General features: G+C 44.4%; 1 protein-coding gene across 2 annotated transcripts in view; it reads left to right on the top strand.

Moving 5' to 3' along the window:
* The window catches only part of TCF7L1 (transcription factor 7 like 1), a 38696-nt gene extending 15665 nt beyond the window's left edge, over nucleotides 1–23031 (top strand). Inside the window, exons 4-12 of one of the 2 annotated variants that reach the window (XM_083184733.1) lie at nucleotides 14711–14794; nucleotides 17758–17890; nucleotides 17975–18077; nucleotides 18156–18239; nucleotides 18363–18506; nucleotides 18986–19145; nucleotides 19646–19753; nucleotides 20428–20494; nucleotides 21420–23031. In XM_083184733.1, coding sequence (XP_083040859.1) covers nucleotides 14711–14794; nucleotides 17758–17890; nucleotides 17975–18077; nucleotides 18156–18239; nucleotides 18363–18506; nucleotides 18986–19145; nucleotides 19646–19753; nucleotides 20428–20494; nucleotides 21420–21841 — 1305 coding nt within the window. In that variant the 3' untranslated portion in view covers nucleotides 21842–23031. The remainder of the gene's footprint in view (nucleotides 1–14710; nucleotides 14795–17757; nucleotides 17891–17974; nucleotides 18078–18155; nucleotides 18240–18362; nucleotides 18507–18985; nucleotides 19146–19645; nucleotides 19754–20427; nucleotides 20495–21419) is intronic. The other variant, XM_083184734.1, reaches the window with a different exon arrangement.
* Nucleotides 23032–23254: the final 223 nt, after the last annotated feature.

Below are 23254 nucleotides of genomic sequence, written 5' to 3'. Positions count from 1 at the left end.
GTGTGTTTTTTGTCTTGTACACATTCACTAGAAATAAGCCCTCTCAATGTCACTAGTCTCTAGTTAAGAGGTTCCCAAATGAGGTCCTGAAGGTACCTAATAAGCCCCATAACACAAAGCGATTTTCTGCTAGCCTGAGTGATGCAGGCTAAAGTCCCTTGTGCTTCCTGGCTGCTAGATTGCCCGTACACTGGTAGCGATGTGTGTCTGGGTGATTTGTGCTGACCAGGGTTCTCTGGTGAGAACACTGGCGATTTCACAATCTTGATTACACGTAGTCAGGTGATGAGAGCGTGCATTGCCATCACTCGGGGACATACACACTGAGCTATCTGTTCTTGATTTCTACTCTAATCTAGATAGACCGCTTAGCAAATGGGCTAAAATCGCCCCATGTGTAAGCCCCTTTATGTTCCACGTTTTAAGTAAATCAATGCTTGGCCAAAAGCGACTTCGTACCTTTAGTCAGTCTTTTTCATATGGGCAAGAAATATCTGCTTGTCCTGTGTAAAGATGGCAGACTACTAATATATGTACACAGAGTACCATCCACATTAGTCATTAGCTTGACTCAGTGGGTTCTATTTTCTAAACCTAACTGCCATTTTACAGGCTATGTTTTAAAAAAATGGCACACAGGAGCTGATTGGCTGGTACTTGATCTCCATCCAAGGTTTAGTAAATAGACCCCAGTTTTACTATTAAATACGTTTCTATAATAACTCTCTGTAACGTTCAGCATCCCGTTAGACAGCAGAAATCCAATTAATGTGCGTGATGGAAACGTGCCATCGGAGGGCTGTGAGGACATATTTTTCAGCTAGCACCTACTTGTGCGGCCACAGCTCAACACTGGTTCTGGTCCTCAGGTGAACTAAAGACTTTGTATAAATCTTATTGCTTTGTGTGTCTATTGGATATTTGTGGTGCCTTGCCTAAGAAGCTTGCAATCAGTGTGGCTTTGTGTCTGACGTGGCTAGTTATTGAGTGCAGATGGAGTGGGTTTTGTCCCCAGCCCCCATGCCTCCCCTTCTTTGCTCTATCTCTGCTGTGCTCCTGGTTTGTGTTTTTAACTGACTGAAAGGGGTCTGTGTTCTTGCACCCTCCGCCCTCTCCCTCCCTGACATGTGGAATTTCACAGCGCTGCACAGCCTAAAGTGAGTGTGTCACTTCTGCATCCTGTGCATGGCTGCCCAAAGTTCTGTTAGGCAACCATCTTTATTTAATAATGGCTGCTGAATGCTCCTAGCTTAATTTTGCATGTCACCTGTATATTTGTTATGGTATTTAAGAAAGGGGTATAAAGACTATTTATTTCGGCATATGTATGTTCTCCTTTTTTTTTATTTACAATTTTTATTTTTGTAAGTTAGTCTTTTTTTTTTTTTTTTTTTAGTCCTGCTTTGCCATCGATCGGTGTGCCTCAATACCTACAGTACAAGAATTCAGCCAGCGACAGGTTAATGGGGCAATGGTCTGCAACGTAACCCCCTCTCTCCCTCCCCAGGCTGTGCACACAGCTTCTTGTCTCACAGGCTGAAAGGAGCTATTCATTCTCACAATGCACAGCGCAGACCATGAAACCAGCTGAGCAGGATTCAGAATCTGCGGGAGAACTTTCTCTCTCCCCCCCACCCCCCCCAACTCCTTCTACAAGGACCCCTCCCTGACAGCCCCTCAAAATTCAGGCATTGAGCCTTAAGAGCATTTACAGCTAGACTCCTGCCATGTGCCCTGTTGCATAGTTGGTTTTGTATCTAAAGTTCTGCCCCAGAAAATGCACTTACACCCCCCCCCCCCCCCCCTATATCTGCTAATTGCTATTTTCTGCCTTGCTCCCTCTGTGCAGTCCTTTAGATTTGAACAGTCCATTTAATTATCTTTAAAAACACATCCCTATCCCTGCCCTTACAGCAATCTCTGTGCTCAGGTCATTACCGATATTTTATATGTGCAAGGGGCCTAATCTGCATTAACCCCAATTTAAAACTGATTGTTCACTGAATTAGACCTGCTTTCTAGCAGAGATGGGAAAACAATGGCCTGCTTTATGTTGATGACCTCAAATCTGTGAGTGTATCTTGTAATGTTTATTTGCAGTTGTGGTATGTTTAGATTTTATACTTTTTTGTTTTATAGATGCTTGTGTATGTTTTTTCTTTCTTTGTTTTTTATACTTTGAGCCCCCAGTCTATCCCCCTCTTGCTTAAATGAAGTCCTAATCTCCAGAGGCTGAAGCGCAGGGGGTTAATCTCCCCCTATATTGGTCACCACTACACGCTCAGACAGCTGCAAGGGCACATCTGGCTCATATTATTTTGGGGAATGAGCGTCTTGGAGGGGGGCTGTGAGTGTATGCGTGAGGTGGGGGCTTGTACGTGTTTGTGTGTGTGTGTGTTTGAGGGGGGGTGGGGGGGGGCTTTAATTATGATTCCCATGCAGTAAAATCCAGCTGTGCTCATAACTTTCTCTGCTTTCATTAACCCTTTTTCAGTTTAAAAGAATAGCTTCTGTCAAAATGTTAACATTTAGTATCAATATGTAATATGTTCACAGAATATTGCTATGGTCTTAACCCTCTGTAGGGTGGGAGTGGTTCCTTTTTTTTTTTTGTATAGCCTGTGTGCTTTACTGATTGTAAATTCTTGTGTGGTGTAATCACTGTACCCCTCATTTATCCTGTGGGTTATTCATTTTAATCTAGTTGGAGTTAAAAATGGTGGTTTTTTTGGTTTGGTTCCCCCTTTAAAACTTTTTTTTTTTTTTGTTAAGCAAAGAACGTAAATGGGAAGAAACTAATTGGACTCATGGTGTTTTTTATCTTTATCATTTATTTATTTTTTTCCAACAAATATGTGGAACTCCTCCTCATACTAGCAGTTTGCAATGCCATAATCCTATTAACTTACAATTTTTTTTTATTTTTTTTACATTTATTCTTGAGGATATTTGGTGAAATGCATAGTTTCCTCTAAACTAAGTTCTTCAGCACAGCTGTATAATCCACATGCCCGATTGGTACATGCCTCCATATGGCATCCAGTTGGGCCAGGAAGTATGCCTGTGAGCCCTGTGTAATTTCACACCAGTCAGGGGTGGGAGGTGGTGTAGAGGTTTCTGGGATAATTGACACCTCAGGGGCAGCTGTTAAACTGCTCTCCCTTTTTTTACACTCCTTATGTTTCTGCCCCACTCTGAACCCCATCACCGAATGTCCACAGTTGTATCAAGTCCTACTATTATAAAGTTATAACACTTTTTTTTTTTTTTTGTTCTCTCCCCCCCCCCCCCCCCCCCCAATCTGAGCCCTTACACCAGCTGTACTTGCTGTAGGGGTGACTAGGACAAAGATCATGCTCCTGAAGAAGGGATTCTTACTCTGATTTATTGAGTGACAAGAGGATGTGGTGCACATTTCCTAAGGCAGACTTAGGTGCCAAGTGACCAGAATCGCTCCTCCGTGTTTTTTTAGTCTTTGTGGGTCTATTTTTGGAAGGTTTTTCTCCAAGAACAGGATGGAGTCTCTGCTGGGGGTGATGCGTGGAGGGTATTAGTGGGTAAATGGAATGGACTTCTATTTTCCTAATTATTTGGTCTGTAGATAGCTAAAAAATGCATCGTTCTTTGTGGCGTTGAAATAGATGTGGGCACTCGATTAGCATCGTTGTCATCAGTAGATAAACGGATTGGCTTGTCAGAAGAGGGGATTACAGTATATGCATGATTTAGAGCAGACCGCTGGGTGTGTCCATAATTCATTTGCATGGAGAAGGCAAGAAGAACATTGTGACTGATCGATAAAGCTTTGGGATGGATTTTGCCATAACTCCATTGAACCGGCAAAACCGTGGGATTATGGTAGACGGAGATAAAAATTGGACTGGTTTTGATGAGGGGAATTATAGGAACTTGGGGGTATTTAGAGGGAAGCATTAAGTGGCATGAATGGTTACGGTGCATTTTTTTTGTATGAAGGGGGGTTCAGATTTCAGCATTGAGAGAACACAGAGCGGATGTGCCCCCTACCCCTCCTTCTCAATAGAACCTACTAATAACTTCTAGTCGAAGTTGCCTGCAATGCTTTGTGGAGGCCATTAACCCCTGCCGTGCCAGGGTTAAAGGCTAATATTCCTTAGCGGGGATGTTGAACATGCCATGGGTGAAATCACTATGGTAAAAAGGTCATGGAATATAAATTATCAAATCTGTCTCTATAAATACTATTGCGAGATGTGAAGTATAATGTTAGTGTGTGTGTGTGTGTGTGTGTGTGTGTAAAATATATATAAAATATAATTTCCAATTCTTAAAATATATATAATCTACTATGAAATCCGGTGGTTTTATCACTCCCCATTTACTAATATTAATTCACTCTACGGTGTGCGTGATACGTCCCCTCCAGAGATTTCTGCCTCTCACCTAGACCTCTTTATTGCTCTATCCTTGTTGTGGTCTGTTATCCACAGCAGGATGTTAACATGTAAAGTGTTGTGTGATTTTTGTATTTATTTATTTATTTTTTTTATTCACTCTTTTGGTGATGTACATAGGGTAGAACATTAAAACAACTTGCTAGTGTGATTTTTGTTTTTTTGTGTGGGTTGTGGTTTTTTAATGGTTTGAAAAACTTTTGTTCTCCATAAAATAAATGTAGGTACCTATCAAAGTGCATTTTAAAAGGCAAAATAGAATGGCTCTTGAGGCAGAGCATTCCTCACCCTCCCTTGTATGCACTCTCCATCTCTTCTTTTTACTAATGGCTCCCATTGTGTCTCACTGAAGAAGGGTCTGCTTCTCTTATGAATAGGCCTTGTTTCCATGGGAACCCAAGCCAAAGACCTGGCTGACCTCTAACCTCTTGATTGCAATAAACCCCCCTTGTTTGATTGGGCTGGGAGTATCATTTAACATTGAGTGCATCAAAATGCTAGGCCTCTTTGCTTCCCTGTACATGAACATTTCTACATGGCGCCTGCATTCTGCTGGACCCACAAGTACAGTGATTGGAAAGTTCATTTCAGTAATGCGTAATATCACAACATACATATCCTGTATCCGTAATCTAAAGTTGTGCTTTACATTATTTCCTAGCAGATAGTTTGATGTATGCAATTTTTGACCATTTTATTTTTGCTTTCCTTCTCCCTAACCATGTTGCCCTTTGTTGCCCCCTCCCCACGTCAGGGCCCCCATGAGCTCAGCCTGTTGTACATTCCAACTTGTAACTGGATTTGCAGCTGTTTTAGGAAGAGAGAAAAAAAAATTGGTCTGGAAAAAGAACTTGCATGAAAAATCCTAAACAGCTTGTCCTGCTGTCAGGAGAGGGGAGGGGGGCAACATGGGGAGGGAGGGGGTACATATTGTAGCAGGGAGGGAGTTGTGAACTGACTGGGGACTAGTGTAACGGTGCAGGGGACCGGGAAGACCAGATTGCCTGTCAGAACCATTGACAACTATTGAGCCTGCTACTAAATGCCCAGTGTATTTACATTGATACTAGGATGGTTACTGTAGGACTATAGATTGCAGTCTTGCTTTGGGCTTATTGTCTCTTTGCTTCTCATTTTCTAGTTTTGTTTTCCTTAATTCTGTTTCCTTTCTGCTACTTTCCTCTCCCTCCCCTGATCTGTGCAGCTGTGTTCTGTCCTCTTCCAAGCAGGAATGCTGCTGCTGCTGCGGAGATTTCATCTCTCAGGCATGTTTTATTTCCAGCACAGAAAGGAGGATCCCAATGAAACCTAAATTGGACCAAGATAGTATATAGACATAATTCACATGTAAAGACATCTGTTTGTGGAGGGTTTTCTTCACACAGCTGAACATATACCTGGCCGCTGTCTCCATAGCAATGTATTGTAGTCCAGTCCTTTTGTGGTCCGTTGTGTATTAACCAGTGCATGTTGTAATTGGGGTGTCTGCGTAGTATGTGTCTTATTGTACTTTGTGGTGATTCATTTGTCTCTGTCTCTGTTTTGGGAACAATAACCCTGGTGTATGAATTCATTCAAATGATAGATATTTATTTTTAGCTATTTTAGTTAGAATGTCAGCGACTGGGAAAACTCGCTAAAATTATGAACAATAACCTACATGGTGATCTCTAGTTAACAAGAAGACAGATCTATCCGTGTATCGCAGTGATTCTTTACCACTGTAACTTACCATTACTTTGGACCCTAGCATAAACCGCCACTTCTCTGCAAGGGTCCCCTCATGTTCTCTGGCAGCGCAATGCTGCTTGCAAAGGGCAGAAGGCGAATGCTCCGGGCACAAAGTTGTGTAAGGCTCGTACATTGCAAAGCATCTACGCAAGGCCGTTGTGAGAGGATTCTTCGCTTGTAAAATTATACTAACATCAGAATAAAGTTTAGCTTCTATGTAATGACTTGGCTGGCTGGCCTGGTAAAGAACAGTCTCAGTATTTATTATATAGCGCATGAGCGTATTGCTTTGCCTTTTTTTTTTTTTTTTTCAGCTGTAGTAAAATCAGACTGAGCTAAAGGGGTTATGAACTCTGTTCTGTATTTAGCATACAGTGGTAAGGTTAGCATGCCGCTGTTTGTGTGTGCTCCGCATACCTCGGCTATAGATGACATTGGCTTTACAGTCCCTATTGCCGGCAGTGGGAGCCACATCGATGTCTGTCTTCCGAGCTTTATTTATTTATTAGCAGTTTCTTATATAGCGCACACAGATTCCGCAGCGCTTTACAGAGAGAATATTTGACCATTCACATCAGTCCCTGCCCCAGTGGAGCTTACAATCTATATTCCCTACCACATGTACAGACAGACACAGACATTCTAGGGTTAATTTTTGGGAGCCAATTAACCTACCAGTATATTTTTAGATTGTGGGAGGAAACCAGAGTACCCGGAGGAAACCCACGCAAGTACGGGGAGAATATACAAACTCCGCACAGATAGGGCCATGGTGGGTAATGAACCCATGACCTCAGTGCTGTGAGGCAGTAATGCTAACCATTACACCATCCGTACTGCTTTGTAGAATAACGTGTGTGTGTGTGTGTGTGTGCGCGCGCGCGCGTGCGCACATAAGGTCATTTCACTTTGCTCCGCAGCCCACCATGGAATAGCTATAAACCTCTATTTAAGAATAATGCTTCCCAGCAGCAGCATATGTTGGTTAGTATCACAGTGGTACTCGTGTATATGACGACGCTGTTTACCATTACTCCTGTGTCGCTGACAGCATACCAGTGACTGCAGGTTATTGTGCTTTAATCTGATGGTGACTGTTCTGTTACCGCCTTCTATAGAGGACATAAGCGGAACAGTCACAGATGTTGATAAGCGTAGCATAAATACAGAACACGTCCCATAACCCCTATTGCAGTGCTTCTCAAACTCGGTCCTCAGTACCCCACACAGTTCACGTTTTCCAGGTCGCCCGGCAGGTGCACAGGTGACCTCATTACTGACCGACACCTTTTAAGATTCACAGTTGGAGCTTATGGCAGCCTTCACTATACAGGTTATGTGTAATGGTGAATTACAATCTGGACTGCCTATATGGAAAAGTAGCCCCCTCCTTAGTAACATTAATTGCAGCTTGAGAGTGATGTAACTCTTGCGTATGATAAATGTGACTCCAGCCAATAGGCTCCCACCGGTCATGTTCGAAGCCGATTGGCTGAAACACCACTTATCAAGCGTAACAAGTTTTATCCGCTTCCCACACATCAGACCACCTTTCCTCCAACCATACAACTAGTTGGTTAGATGGCCTTAAAATCTTTTACTGGATGGGAGCAAATGTAATTTGCTTCCAAAAGCTGGAAACCTAGTCATTTGCTGCCAGATTTTCAGTCCAACCAAGTAGTATGTTGAAAGTTAAGGAATACATACGTCATAAATATTGCTGTGATCGTCACCACTGAGTAATCCCTGTGAGTCTGGGTTACCGACCCAGTGATTACCTGTCTGGAGCCCACTCCTTCCACTCTTGCCCAGGTCACTGCTGTGAATGCAGGAGGACTGGTTAGTTGGGTGTTTTCTTAATGTATAGCTTCCCCTTGACTGGAAATACTGTACACCGCCGCTCTTGCTCCAAAACTGCAGTTTTTTTTTTGTTTGGGGGATATTTTTGTGTTTAATCGCTTAACCAAAACAAATTCTCAGTGATCGATCTGGGGGCCTTTTAAGTGAATATTATTTGTTTCTTCTCAATATAATGCAAGCTAATAACCAGCTTCCACAGTCACAACTTTTTTAAATAAATCTTGATCACAAGATGATTGCAGAAGCTCCAATGACCCTTTGCACCAAAGCCTGGATGCATGATGCATCAGTAGTCCTTACACAAACTCTGCCATAGTGACCGCCTTACATAACTGCTAATGGCAAATGTATGACATTAATCGAGCTAAATTGTAGAAAACCGTTCAGATTTGTTGAACTGATTGTGCGCTGTAAGTTCAACCATTTTTTCAGACTTCGACATCACATGCATGAATCTGTGACCATTCCACCTGATCCCGTATACTTGCCAAATGGGATAAGGCGTGGTGACAGCCATGGCAGCTTAGGGAATGCTGACGGCTTCCTTCTCTCTACGTCTTATGGACCTTTTTTAACATGTTCTGCAGAAAAGCATTAACCAATTATCTGAAGATTATGTTCTACATTTGAACATCCATCCATCCATTTTTGTTTTTTGCAGGTTGGAAAATGAGTTGATAGTAAATGCTTTAAGAAGAGTAATCTGTCCACACTAGCTTTAGTAAAGAATTGGTAAATGCTTTACTAATGCCTATCTGTAAACTTCCTCCCGGAGAGGCTCTCCAGTTACTGGGCTGTACCCGCAGCCGTCTGGAGACTCTGTCCTGTCACCACATTACTTATCTTGCATTTATATTTTAGTGAAAGGGAATTTGATTTTTGTATTTTTGAAAGGTCGTTTTTTTTTTTTTTTTATAAATGAATGCAGTATACTGGGTGAAGGCAATAATAGCACTTATTTCTGACTATGTATGTATGTAGCCATATTGATGTTTCCTGTCTAATTGTAGTGACAAACAGTCTGCAAACTCAGAACTGCTGGTATAGGGTTTTTTTTATCTGACTGCACTCTTTTATACTATTAGATATTGGTTTGTAAAATTTGGGATGGAGTCTGTGAAATGGGCACACCATTTTAATTCAAAATGATGGTCAGATGCCCCAAGTTTACATGTAGCCTGCTTATTGGATTTTTCTTTAGTGACCGTAAAATGTTTTTTTTTTTTTTTTGTGTGTGTGTGTGTTCAACTTTCTACCCACTGTGCAGTTTATGCTTCCAGTTGCCACTACAACAGACAACCCCTTTTCCCTTTAGCCTAAAGCAGAGATGGGGAACCTTCGGCCCTCCAGCTATCGTCGAACTACACATCCCAGCATGCACTGCTACAGATTTGCTTTTTGGTTATGCTAAAACTGTTGCCGGGTATGCTGGGATGTGTAGTTCAACAACAGCTGGAGGGCCGAAAATTCCCCATCCTTGGCCTAAAGTATTACCTTCTATTTCCAGTTAGTTATTTATATAGCGCACACATATTCTGCAGCGCTTTACAGAGAATATTTCAACATTCACATCAGTCCCTGCCCCAGTGGAGTTTACAATCTATATTCCCAACCACATGTGCACGCACACACATATCCACCAGTATATTTTTGATTGTGGGATGAAACTGCAGTACCCGGAGGAAACCCACGCAAGCACAGGGAGAATATACAAACTCTGCAGTTAGCGACATGGTGCATTAAATTTGTCTTGTCCTTTTACACTAATCATCCATTGGTTGGGGGGGGGGGGGTAGGTGTATGCACTAATCTTTGTGCAAGGTGTAATCCCTCCGGAATGAGGTTGTTTGCTCACCTTGTGTTCTCAGGAGCTGAAAGAGGGGTGTGAGGATACTGAGATGGGGGGGGGGGGGGGGGGGGCACAGCTAGATCTTTACACTTAAGTCTCTGTGTCACTATTCTACCCCTCGCCTTTCCTGGTCCTGGGAATGTAGGGTTGAGGTACTATGAGCAGTGACCCTTGAAGTTTGGGATCATGTGACCTCATAAGCGTTGCTCTCACAATTGAGACATGTTGATTCAGATACCAAACCCATCCAGCTCTGCAGCTAAGCCATAGCCCAGACTTGTGCATGTGTTACTAATGAAGACTGGCAAAAGTCGGCAGCTGTGGTGTGTTATGTGTAGTACTGAGGCAATTCAGTCAGCACAGCATTACCTAGTGTGCAGGAAGTGAGTGAGCAGTGATATTGCCAGACATGCCGGAGACCCTGTACAAGTATTCGCTGTTTGTGACCATGGACTTTTTCCCAAGTTCCGCAAAAGTGTTAACTTGCCTGGATGAATAATAAAACAATAGTCTAGTTCCACCAGTTTAGCTTTGTGCTATTGCACCAGTAATAGTGCAGCCTGCACACTTCCTACAAGGCCTGTGGGCAGTAATGGTTAACTCTGCCCTCCCCTACTTGAGCTGTGAGGAAGGCTCTAGGGTTCCCTGTCTGTAATTTTTATTTCTTTGCTAGATTTGGGGACTCCCACTCTCTACCCGGTTCTCTTTCATCCAGCACACTCTAAGCCGCATCAAAGGCTGTGCTGGAGGAAACATCGCCCTGCGCGGGGTCAGAGGGAGGCTGTCTGCAATCCCAAATACAGCTCCGCCACCTTGCATTTGGCTTCATCCCGAAACACACTGCTTTTTATAGCTCTGGGGGAAGAAATAGATGGGAACTCGCCTTCGAGCTGTGTCAGGCCCCAAGTGAAAGTTCAGCTGTACGTTCTAGGTATTGGGTTCCAATGCTGTTAGGTTTTGCAGACTGAATCGGGATTGCTGCTCAACCCCAAGCCATCCTCTGTATTGCCATATGCATGTGGCTGCGCAATAGATTTAGTATACACATTCGCTGAGATTAGTTCTTGTAAACCCGCTCTACACAGCAGCATCAAGTAATTGCTGGACATTATTATTATTATTATTATTATTATTATTTTATATAGCGCCACAAGGGATCCTCAGCGCCCAGATACAGAGCTTCTAAACTTAAAGAATAAAACGGTTCAACAGAGTATGACAAGCGCAGGGTACACAAACATCTATGCATTAGCAGACAATACTAATCTAAGTAATAGGATGGCATAAAACCGAGGGATTAGATGCCATCAAGGGCAGTATGGAGATGGTTTAGGGCAAATGAGGGAAGAGGGCCCTGCATGTCAGAGCTTACAGTCTAAGGGGAGGAGCAGACAGACAGGGGTGACACAAGTGGCAGGAGACATTACATTTTAATGGTGGTTACCTAAGGCTGAACATCTCCTTTAACCGTTCAGTGTATATATGGACCCTTCACGTCACTTTCCTCCGGCCAATACTTTGCCCACTTTGGGGAGTCTCACTGGTGAATGTTATTAGGTTTGGTGTGCTGACCATGATGGGAGTACTTTCCTTTTACAGTCTTTCCAAAATTGTCCCTCCAGAGACTACACCCATTGCAAGGTTTACAAAGTTTTTTTTTTTTTTTACTTTTATAGCATATAGCTGCTTTGTTTAACTGCACCCCCTCCCTGAGTCCCGTTCACCATCTCCTTTTTCCAGAGCTATAGGTCTAGGCCCAGCCAAAGTAAACATCCCCAGGGCAGGAGTGACTGGGAGACTGTGCCACTGATTGTAGGGGGGGTGGGGGTGAGGAGGCGGGGGAGTGCAGAGGGAGCAAAGGAGAGAGGGGGGAGGGTGGGAGGGGAAGCATTCCTGCAGGCTATAGCAAAGAAAACAATTCCGCATTAAGAAATCTGTCTGTGTATAGCTGTCTGTTTTATGCAGGGGGCATTGTTCGCATGGGTGTGTGTGAATACCCACTGGGGTACAGCGACGAGCTGCATGTAAAAAACTTTTGGGAGAAGTTTTTTTTTCTTGCACAATGTGTGCAGTTATATATATATTTTTGTTTTCAGTTTCTGATTTAGTTTTGCCTCAGGAATCTAAGCTTTCTGTACACTTTTGGGTAGAGTCTCGTGTCCCCTGAACAAATCACCCACATTTGCTGGGATAAGTGGGCTCTTCATGTACAGTTTATTTTGATGAGACCGCAAGCTCTTGTGGCTCCTTCCTGTTATTGCTTGCAATTGCTGACAGTGTTTGGTGCTTTTAACTGTGGATATAAAGGTTCTTGACATGGGCTATGTATCTGCTAGCTGTAAATACAGTATATGCCAGATTGACGTATGGGAGGGGACAGGACACCCATGTGACCAGGCCATTCACCTCCGTTTCCTTTTAGGCCTGGCCAAAGATGAGGCACAGCCATTCTAGGAGCCTATTCCCACTTGTCCTGTTAACTTCAGTTCAAGAGAAGTTTAAAAACAAAACGCAATGTATATGGATTTAAAGACTTTGGTTAAAGGAATGGGCTGGGGAATCCCAGGGTACATAGAAGATGGGCTGCAGGAAGGGGGGCCCTCTATGGTCGAGTTGTCTTGTTAGATGCTCTTTAGTCAGGTGTTTCCTTGTCTTACAATTTCCCCATGATCACTCCACCACGCTCTCCTCTTATCACAGGAACTGTCCCATTCAGCCGGTAACCTCTTCCCCCTCCTGCAGATATCAGCTGCTTATCTATCAAGTGGAAGAGGGTTTAAAATTGGAAAGCGCCTCTGAGTGGCCGGGGAGGGGGTTGGTCTGGACGACAATGCCATTTGTCTGCTGGAGTTCTGGAAATTGTCATCGGGAACAATAAGGACATTTCCTGCTGGATTCCAGTCACTCTACAGACTGCCCCCCTCTCTCTCCTAAACTCAAGTCTCTGCGGGACAGGCCTGGCACTAGGCACCTCTCCTTTGTGCCCAGTCTGCACTCTGGCCAACAGACAGCATGAACAGGTTAATGGTTTTGCAGGGCTCTTGCTGCTTGTGCTGGAAGGAGCCTATTGTGTAGCAGCTGATGTATGGAAGAGAAGGCCTCCAGTTTCTGGACTGCCAACTCACAGCTGGACCTTGTCTTACTCTGTGTTGGTTTTACTGCCCTAGTTTTCCTTCTCCCATGTAAACATTCCCGGGATCCTCCAGGATTTATATCTGCCCATGTAGGCAGTTTCCTGCTAGGACCCCCCCCCCCCCCCTCACCCTGCACAAATCCCTAAATCCTCCCCAGCACTGGAGTGTCTGGGGGAGAGAACGGGTCAGATTTCTCCATATACTGAGTTTTACAGGCCGCTAATGTGACATGTACTGCAGCTGGGACGCTCACTTACACACATGTAGTATTGTTTGATTGCCCCCAATGCGATTTTGATAAAGCTCAAATCGATTGATGGCTTTCAGGACAGGTGTAGAGTTAAAGTGGCCATACATCTACAGATCGATTGTCAGATTGGGCTGGTTCAAACAAAATCCTGGTAATGGATGAGAGCAAATGACAGTTGACAATTTGCTTTGAATTGCTGGAAAACTGCCAAAAACTGTCCATTCAGATATTACCAGGTTTTAGTTCCAACCAGCCCAATCTGACAATCTATCTATAGATGTGTGGCCAGCTTTATACTTTATTTATTAGCAGTTTTTTATATAGCGCACACAGATTCTGCAGCGCTTTACAGAGAATATTGGAACATTCACTGCCCCAGTGAAGCTTACAATCTATATTCCCTACCACATGTACACGCACACAGACATTCTAGGGTTAATTTTTTGGGAGCCAATTAACCTACCAGTATATTTTTTGATTGTGGGAGGAAACCGGAGTACCTGGAGGAAACCGGAATACCCGGAGGAAACCCACGCAAGTACAGGGAGAACATACAAGCTCCGCACAGTTAGGGCCATGGTGGGATTTGAACCCATGACCTCAGCGCTGTGAGGCAGTAATGCTAACCATTACACCATCCGTACTTTATACAGAGAATATGGTGATGCCAGCTCACTATTGGGCTGATCCTGTTGCATGCTGCTGCCACGGTTTAATGTCGTAGTCCCGCTTGCAAATAGATTCCAATGCTAGTATATGCCCTACTCCTGGTATACAGGCCCTGGTCTGAATTCATGATCGCATCTGCACTGTAAACCTGTTGTACTGGACATTTACTGTGGGAAGTGGTTGATGCTTTAACAGCATGTGTATTACTGGGGTCTTGCGGTCACGCTACTCTGTGCGCCTGATTCAGTCCTGATCACTCATCTGTTGATTTGCATGTGACTGCATGTAGTAAGCCCCCGCTCAGACAGACAGAAAACCTGCACTGTGTGAATTGCGACAATATCGCTATCTGCTATTCTGTCGCACCTCCATATGCAATTCACTCCCCATTGACTGATTCTACTGTGCAAGCGTACGTAACACTGATCCTTCCACAACTCTGACAGAAACCGGCTAAGCAAGGCCGGCGACTTCCTGTCCATCAAATTGCCGGGAGATTTTTGCTATTTTGACTCCTTCATGCGCGCTGCGATCCATAGTCATGCACAGTCATTCGATTATGAAATGTATTTACGATCAACTCTGAATCAGGCCCTATGTCTAGTTACTAGTATCACAGCATTTGGTGCTGCTGGCCTATTGCCTGCTGCAATGGATGGGTGTTTTCTATTAATAGGTAGTCTTCCAGTGAGGGCATGGCGGCTGGTGGCAGCCTTCATGATACAATGTATTGCTTAATTAAAATGTTTGGTCTGATAAATTGTCTGTTTTCTTCTCTTTTCAGTACCTGCAGATGAAATGGCCTCTCATCGATGCCCCCAGTACAGCTGGCTTGAAGGATGCCAGATCGCCATCGCCTGCCCACCTGGTGAGTGCCACCTGGCCTGCGCAGGTTGTACCTGTTACAGGAAACCCCTGCCTCTTCCTTGATCTAGTTCTTACTATACACAACACACACTGTCCCTTTTTTATTTATGGTGGTAAATATAAACACTAGGCACATTACATAGACTTACATGTTTATTTGTGTTACATGATTGTCCTGTCCATCTGATCAGTAGCTGTTTGTTTGTGCATTATAATGGAGGATCAGGGTATAATGCCCACATAATCCCAAATGCTGGCCATACACTAAACCAACTTTCACCCAGCTAGTTGGTTGGATGGTATAAAAATCTGGTACCAGATGGGGTAAATATAATTTGTAATCTGCTCCCACAATCTGGAAACGGATAAAATCTGTCGGTCGGACAAGGTGCCCTAGATGAGTAAATTGCTGATGGGCATTTGCTCCCTTACAGTACCGCTACCTCTGACCACCTACCGCTACCTCTGACCGCCTTTCCCATGCTCACCCAGGCGTTAGGCAGTTTAGACATTTTGTAGCATTAACAACCTAGGGCTGTCATTAGGCCAGTTATTGGTTGGGAATAAAGAAGGGACATCTGCACTGTGCCTCCTGAGGTTGGGGTTTGCCCACTAAATGTGCCCATCTTGGCCAAGCTGCCACCGAAACGCTGCTCTACCTCTGGACGGCTGCTGCCTTTTCCTAGCAGGCATTTCATATGCTGTATGTCCCCACTAAAGGCTGCAGGAAGACGGATCTTCCTTTCTGCTGAATCCGCATCCTCCACATTCCGTTGTAAATCTCTCTACTGCTCCCTGTATCCTCCAGAAGTAAACTCATTACTTATTTTTCACCTACAAAAGCCCACACCACCACCTCGCCTCTCCTATATCTGAAATCTAATCTCAAATACTCTCCCCCACACCTTCTTAGATCTGTTTCTGACCTGCGCCTCACCTCCCTCCTTATATAATTCTTCCACTCCACTCTCATGCCAGTGCTCGCATACGGAGCTGCCTACCACATCTCATACTTATTCCCCATCCTCTAAGGCAGATGTTTACAACCTGTAAAACTACCCATCCCATCCCACTATGCCCTGCCAGAGTTTGCCATTCCGACATGCTCGGTTGTGCACTTCCTCGTTAACTGGAGTGCTGCTATTTTAATACCCCTGCTCTAATGTTTTTAAGTGCTCTCTGTAAAGCCAATACCTAACTAAACTCAATCTTGCAGTGATGAGTCTACTGTCCCAATCCCCACTTGTCTCTCCCCTTGCCCCACACACACTTCTTTCTATGCTGACAAGTGCTGGATCCTATCTTTCCTTGTCCACTTTGCATGTCCCTGTTCTCTGCATGCAGTTGCCACCTAGGGCGCTGCATTGGGTATTACCATTATAAGTATATCCCATTGGCAGTAATAGCGTTCAGTGATACTTCTGGGCTTCGAGGGTTCCTCAGCTGCTCCTTTTACTATGTAGGGGGTTCTGTAGTCGCCCCTCACTCTAATAACATGTAATTAAAGGATTAACTAGAGTTCTGCTTCTCTCTGGGAAGTGCTGCCCTGAGCAGGATATGCAGCATTCTCAGTGACTAACCTGGGAGACATTGACGTAGCTTCGGGGCCTTGTAGGTCTCCGTTATACGGTTAATTCATTTTTATAAGGTCTCCTAATGCACATCCACATGCTGGAATGTCCTTTTTTGTCCCATTAAGCATATTTCCAAATCTATCCTCTGGTCGGCTTATGCAGCGTTTGTCTCTATTGTAGTTTTGTGTGTGTGTGTGTGTGTGTGTAGAATGTTTAATGTACTCACAACTTTATGAACCACTTTCTCCGTAACCATAATCAATGTGTTTGTATCTTGTATATAGCTGTATACACTGGCAGAGCGCCTTCGTGCTTAGTCTTGCTCACAGTGCACACAAGCATGCTTTCCTAACCTCACATGCTCACTCATGCTTGCATACTGTATGTGCAAAATGTTTCTTGACACACGTGAGACCTCCTCCTTTGTTCCTCCTTTGTGTACCTGTGCTAGCACCTGGATTCCTGGCTATTCTTTAGGCGTTAAGTCTTTCAGCAACAAGAGCTGAGCTGCTACTTAGTGCAGGAGAGGGGGGGGGGGGGGGGGTGGAAGTTTAAACTCTTCACAATCCTTCATTGGAAATGAGAAATAAAGGGTGAGGCCCTGGCTACCCGGTGTCTGCCTCCCAAATACTATTCGGTTCTTGAAGGGGATCATCTGTAACCATTTCCCAGCTACTCCTATCCTATCTGGGAGAGGGGGGAATAAATGTCAGTGCTGGCAGTGATAGCAGTGTCCTCTCACTGACGTGTTGTTACTTTACCTGATTAATGAGATTGGCCTTGTGTAAACATTGAGACAATTCTGTGTTGTGCAAGAATTGTGTGTAATTGGAAAATATAAATGCTATTGTGCGTTACAAGCTATAAAATATGCAAGGTCTGTAATCCTCTTTGGCAATACGGGGAGATTTATCAAAGCTTGGAGAAAGATGACGTGAAGAGAGAGTGTACCAACTTGTAACTACCACGCACTCATTGGTTGGTACTTTATTTCTCTCTGAGCTTTTGCTAAATATCCCCCTTAACGCTATATAGCGTCAAAAGTTTGTATATGCAATTAAAGGTAGAATGACTGTCATGTGAGTTTATAGCACAGGTTCTCAAATTCGATCCTCAGGACCCCACACACTGCATGTTTTGCAGGTCTCCTCACAGAATCACAAGTGAAATAATTGGCTCCACCTGTGGATCTTTTAAAATGTGTCAGTCAGTAATGAGTGCACCTGTCCGGTGACCTGGAAAACGTGAACTGTGTGGGGTCCTGAGGACCAAGTTTGGTTTTTAGTGAATGTCAACTGTTAACAGTTTTTCTTGGGTGCGTTGTCTTTGTATAATGTACGCACTGGCCTGGCTGTTTTGATAACATTGCTTCTTTTTTTTTTTTTCTCAGTCCAACAAGGTGCCAGTCGTCCAGCACCCCCATCACATGCACCCCCTAACACCCCTCATCACCTACAGCAATGACAGATTCTCACCAGTGACTCCTCCAGGACATTTGTCACCAGATATAGACCCAAAGACAGGTATGGTTAGGGTTGTCTTTGGCTAAAACTGGTATTTGGGTATTGCGGGTTCCATAACACTCACTAAGCAACTCCCATTTACAGGAATCCCCCGCCCTCCTCATCCGTCGGAACTGTCTCCGTATTATCCGCTCTCTCCCGGAGCTGTTGGACAGATTCCTCACCCCCTGGGCTGGCTGGTCCCACAGTAAGTTTATATCTTGTAATGCATATGATCTGTATAATATTGTTGGGGGTTTTGTTTCATAATATCTTTGTCTCTCAGGCAGGGCCAGCCCATGTATTCCATTCCTCCTGGTGGCTTCAGACACCCGTATCCTGCACTGGCGATGAATGCCTCGATGTCCAGGTAACTTGAATATTCATTCTCTATTCTTACCGCTAATGGTCTCTCTCCTTACCAGTCTCCAGTTCTGTTCTCCGTTCTAATATATACGCAATATCTCTTTAAACTTTTTTTTTCCTAATCTAGTTTGGTTTCCAGCCGCTTCTCGCCACACATGGTGCCGCCTCATCACCACGGCATGCACACCTCAGGGATCCCTCACCCTGCCATTGTTTCACCTGTTGTAAAGCAGGAACCGTCCTGTGGAAACCACAGTCCCAACCTCCACTCGTAAGTGTTCTCTTCATACTACATCCTCTATCTCACAGCGAGTGCAAGTGGTCGGTCTTTCCAAAGGGAAGAGGTGTATGCACACGCCACACTGACTCTGTAAGGGCAAACCAGTGGCTGGAGTTGAGAACTTAGACTGCACCTTTCACTACCTATAGACTGAACACTATACATGGGTCCTGCACCGCTCCTGGTAAGATAGTAGATGCACACAATACTCAGTACCTGCCTCCCTGCAGCATCTGGAATAAGAGAGATCTCCTGAGTTGTATAGAGATCCATCACATGCAGAGCCAGCAGTGCTGCTGTGTTCCTGACAGGAAACCTCCTCCAACTTCCCATTGGCTATGTGTTTATGGTAGTGGAAATGTTGCCAGTAGCAACCAATCCGATTCCACCTCTGTGTCTAGTGTGTTGTCTGTAGACTGAGTATAACCCCTCGGTGGCTATGTAGTGACACGTCTGTCCTTCTTCTGTAGGAAGTCCTCCGTGATGGTCAAGAAGGAAGAGGAGAAGAAGCCACACGTTAAGAAGCCGCTGAATGCCTTCATGCTGTACATGAAAGAGATGAGAGCCAAGGTCGTAGCCGAGTGCACACTAAAGGAGAGCGCTGCTATTAACCAGATCCTCGGTCGCCGGGTGTGTAGCAGTCATTTGTGTCTGTGTGCATGTGTGTGTGTGTATATATACAGGTTGAGTATCCATTATTCGATATGCTCAGGACCACAAGCATTTTGGATAAGGGATTTTTCCAGATTTTGGAATTTATATATTTTTTTTTTTTTCTTCATACATACCTGGTCCCCCGGTGGTTCCACGGCGGCCTTCAGGAACCTCTTCAGCAGCATCTCTGGTCCCAGGAGTGCATTACGCGAGTGCGCAGGCGTGCGCAATGCACCCCTAGGACCGGAGATGCAGCTGAAGTGGTTCCTGAGGGTTTCTGAAGGCCGCCGTGGGGTAAGAATGAAAAAAGGGGTGGAGGGCAAACCACACACACACAACAACATTTTCTGAAAAACCATGGTTTTTGGAATACACGGATAAGGGAGACCCGACCTGTATATATATTTGTTTTTTATTTCCTGTTGCTGAGCTTTGGATGTTTTTGATAAATAAAACTGACTGTCCTGTCTCCACAGTGGCACTCCTTATCCCGGGAAGAGCAGGCAAAGTACTACGAGTTAGCCAGGAAAGAGCGGCAACTTCACTCCCAGCTCTACCCAACATGGTCTGCAAGGGACAACTATGTAAGTGTGCGGAAGGTACTAGGAATTCTTTGGGATAGCTAGGCTGCACTTCCATGGATGTTGGTTTATCTCATCAATTTTGGGGCTGATTCAGACCCATAAGTTATGAGCTTGAATATTCGGGGTTTGCAAACGGCTTCGGCGAGTTTCACGCTCCCCGTGGCCGTTTGCTCCGGGAACGGACTTACTCTGGCCGCGAGACGCCGAATTCGGAGCGGGCGCTGACTTCATCAAGTCGCAGCAGACATCGTCACGCCTGCGATCTAAGGGGAATGCCCATCGTTTTTATGGGGATGCCCCTTAGATCGCAGGCGTGACTATGTCTGCTGCGACTTGATAAGTCAGCGCCCGCTCCGAATTCGGCGTCCAGTGTAAGTCAGTCTACAGTACACTGATTTTTTTTTTCTGTTACCGAAAGGGAGAAAAATAATTTGATTTCTCTCCCGTTCGGCCGCATGTGAGGGGATTCGGGTGGTGGGGGGGCGGGTGTTCAGCTGTGCGGCCTTCAGTGTTTACCTGTTCACTAGGCTGTCATTACACACAGCCTAGCGGACAGGTCTGAATCGGGCCAATAATCAGCAGGAGAGCTGTACGGCTGTTTGCAGCCCTGGGAGAGAGACCTTGTATAAAACAATGTTAAGTAAGAAATGCGGTATCTACATTAATTGACTCAGAAATTGTATCATCAACAGGGAAAGAGAAAGAAGCGAAAGAGAGAGAAGCAGTCACAGGAAGCAGAAGGTAAATGCAGTGTTTGGGAGAAATGTAACCTCTAATGTAACCGCCGGTACATTGATCATACCATCCCGGGCCAAGCCTGCGGAGGAAGCGGTTTCTGAGGCCGTGATACTGGATAACTGCAATAAATCAGGTCATGCGGGTAATCTCTTATGCATAAAAACAGTGGAATGGGTTTATAAATATCACATTGCATCACCTATTGAAACCGGTGGCCAAGGCTGCTTGCAATCTGATGGTTCCATCCTAACTGTGTGATGTGTAAAGTGTGCCACGTTCCTGTGAAAGCTGCCAGCATGGGGGGGGGGGGAGGTAGTGATATTTGGCAGTATGACTAGTGGTAGAACTTCCCCACAGGCCAGAGAGAAGCCGTCTCCTTTGCGCCTGGTCACAGTAGCACGTTGTAGAAGTTGCCAAGAGCCTGTAGAGTAATTGGGTGAGGGGTACAATACAGACCACATCTGAAACCGTTTGGCCTCCACTTTTATTTTTTACTTTATACCAGTAATATATCTTGGTCAGCATAAAAGTCCACAAATGCAGCATAACAAATACATTAACACACAAGTATAATAACAAACCTAATTCAGTGTAATGACCTATAGATATAAACTGAAGCACTTATATGTAGCACAAAATACAGACCAATTCCATATTATGTGGTGAAAGCCTGCATACAAGATAACACAGAATTTCAGGGCTATTCTAGCTCTCCGCTGCTATCACCCATTTCACCCCTTAAGTAATGGTGGCAGTGCAGGCCTTTGGCACAGTTGTCCAATCCACTACAATAGCCGATACGGAACATGTAGCATTCCATTTACAACATACGGCATTTATTCACTTAGATGCTTCTTTGTGTGACTTGCTGCCGATGAGCCACCTATCCACTCTGCGTTGTTGCTGACTTGTCCTTTTTATCTTGCAGTCTCCAAGCCCAAGAAGGTGTGTGTGCAGCATCTTCCTGCTGAGAAGTCATGCGACAGTCCAGCGTCCTCCCATGGCAGCATGTTGGACTCACCGGCCACACCTTCTGCTGCTCTGGCTTCTCCTGCAGCACCTGCCGCCACCCACTCGGAACAGGCTCAGCCGCTGTCACTCACCACCAAACCTGAAGCAAGAGCGCAGATGTCCCTCAGCCACTCTGCTGCCTTCCTGGCCTCCAAATCTCCTCCGTCCTCCAGTCTTTCTGGGCACCTGTCATCCACTGTTGGATCCCATCTGCTCTCTCGACCCATCCCACTCACATCCTCCATATTGTCTCCGCCTGGGATCTTCTCTTCCAGCCTGCAAGGTTTACCAATGATGCAGGCGCAGCCCTTGTCCTTGGTGACCAAATCCAGTGACTGACTAGCAAGGACTATATGGCCCGGGAAGCCAGAAACAACACACAGCTAAAAGGAGGAGCCATTCCAGCTCTGCAGATATTCTGCACTAGTATATGTATATGTATACTGCTTTGCAGATGTGGATGTGTTTCTGCACTGGTTGCTGTATATAGGATGGTGGGCAAACGGGGGGTGGGGGCATCTTCTCTTGCCCTATTAAATGCACAATGCTCTGCGGATACGGACACCACTGCCTACTGGTGCAGATATTTCATTGCATTGGCTTAGATGTGGCATGCATTACTCAAGGACATACCCGATGAGGTGAGCCAGGAACATTGAGGTCTGTTAATGGAGCATCCTGGAAAGGTCCTGTGCATTATAGCCCCACCCCCAAGTACTGTGTAACATGCAGATGGACTGCGTATAGTCCCTCCCCTCCAGCAGTCAGCCAATAAATGCATTTGGCAATAATCACCAGACCCGCACGGATTATTGGTCAATATTTGACCTAGCAATTTTACTCTACGCTCGGCGGATCGTGTTGTTTAACCATCCTTTTTGTTTGTTTTTCTTGTTTTTTTTTCTTTCTTTTGTGTTTATATATAAATATATATATATTATTTTTTTTTTTTAATAATAAAATGAAAACGGGATTAATAGGAAAAATCCATGTATATTGTACATAATGTGCCCAGATAGGGGAAATAGGGTATGCATGTTTCCTTTTTGTATGTTTTAAGGGGAAGAAAAAAATCTGGGGAGGAACAAAGTTTTGGTCTCTTTTTTTTTTTTTTTTAGATACTGACCTTGGGGCAGCAACCCTTTTTTTTTTTTTTTTTTTTTTTTTTTATATCTGGCATTCCCTGGGTTATCACCTCCCCCTATTTCTTCTTCTTCTTTTTTTTTTTTTTTCTCCCATTTTCTTCTGATGTGTTTTTTCTCTTACCCCTTTTTTTTCTTCCATTCCAGTGTTTTTGTTTTTTTTTTTTCTATGGAAAAGAAAAATATTGAGAAATGTGACTTTTTGTAACAAAATAGAAAATATATTGTGTTTTTAAAATATATGGGTTTGTTCTTGTGTTTTTGGTACGGTGTGCAGACTAAAGTCTTACTCAGTTGGAAATGTAGGGTCGGCCCCAAAACAGCTACATTACAAAGACCTGTGTTGGAGACAATTGAAACCAAATAAAGGACATGAGATCGTTTTTATTGAGCTCTCATATTTGCGTTATTTTTGTTCCCCTTCCCCCCCCCCCACTGTAATGCACTATTAAACGCAATATACATAATCCTTTCTATAAAAGGGCTGCTCAGCCCCTGCTCAAACAGCAATGTTGGCTGGGTTATCTGGATTTCTTAGGACCTTGGCATTTCTACATAAGTAGACTTTTTCACATCCTGACCTATTGCTAGCAATGTTATGCACCATTAA

This window comes from Crinia signifera, chromosome 4, assembly GCF_055691185.1.
Source record: "Crinia signifera chromosome 4, ASM5569118v1, whole genome shotgun sequence".
NCBI classification, from domain to species: domain Eukaryota; kingdom Metazoa; phylum Chordata; class Amphibia; order Anura; family Myobatrachidae; genus Crinia; species Crinia signifera.
The sequence above is the reverse complement of the archived record's forward strand: the minus strand, read 5'-3'. Positions and strand labels throughout refer to the sequence as shown.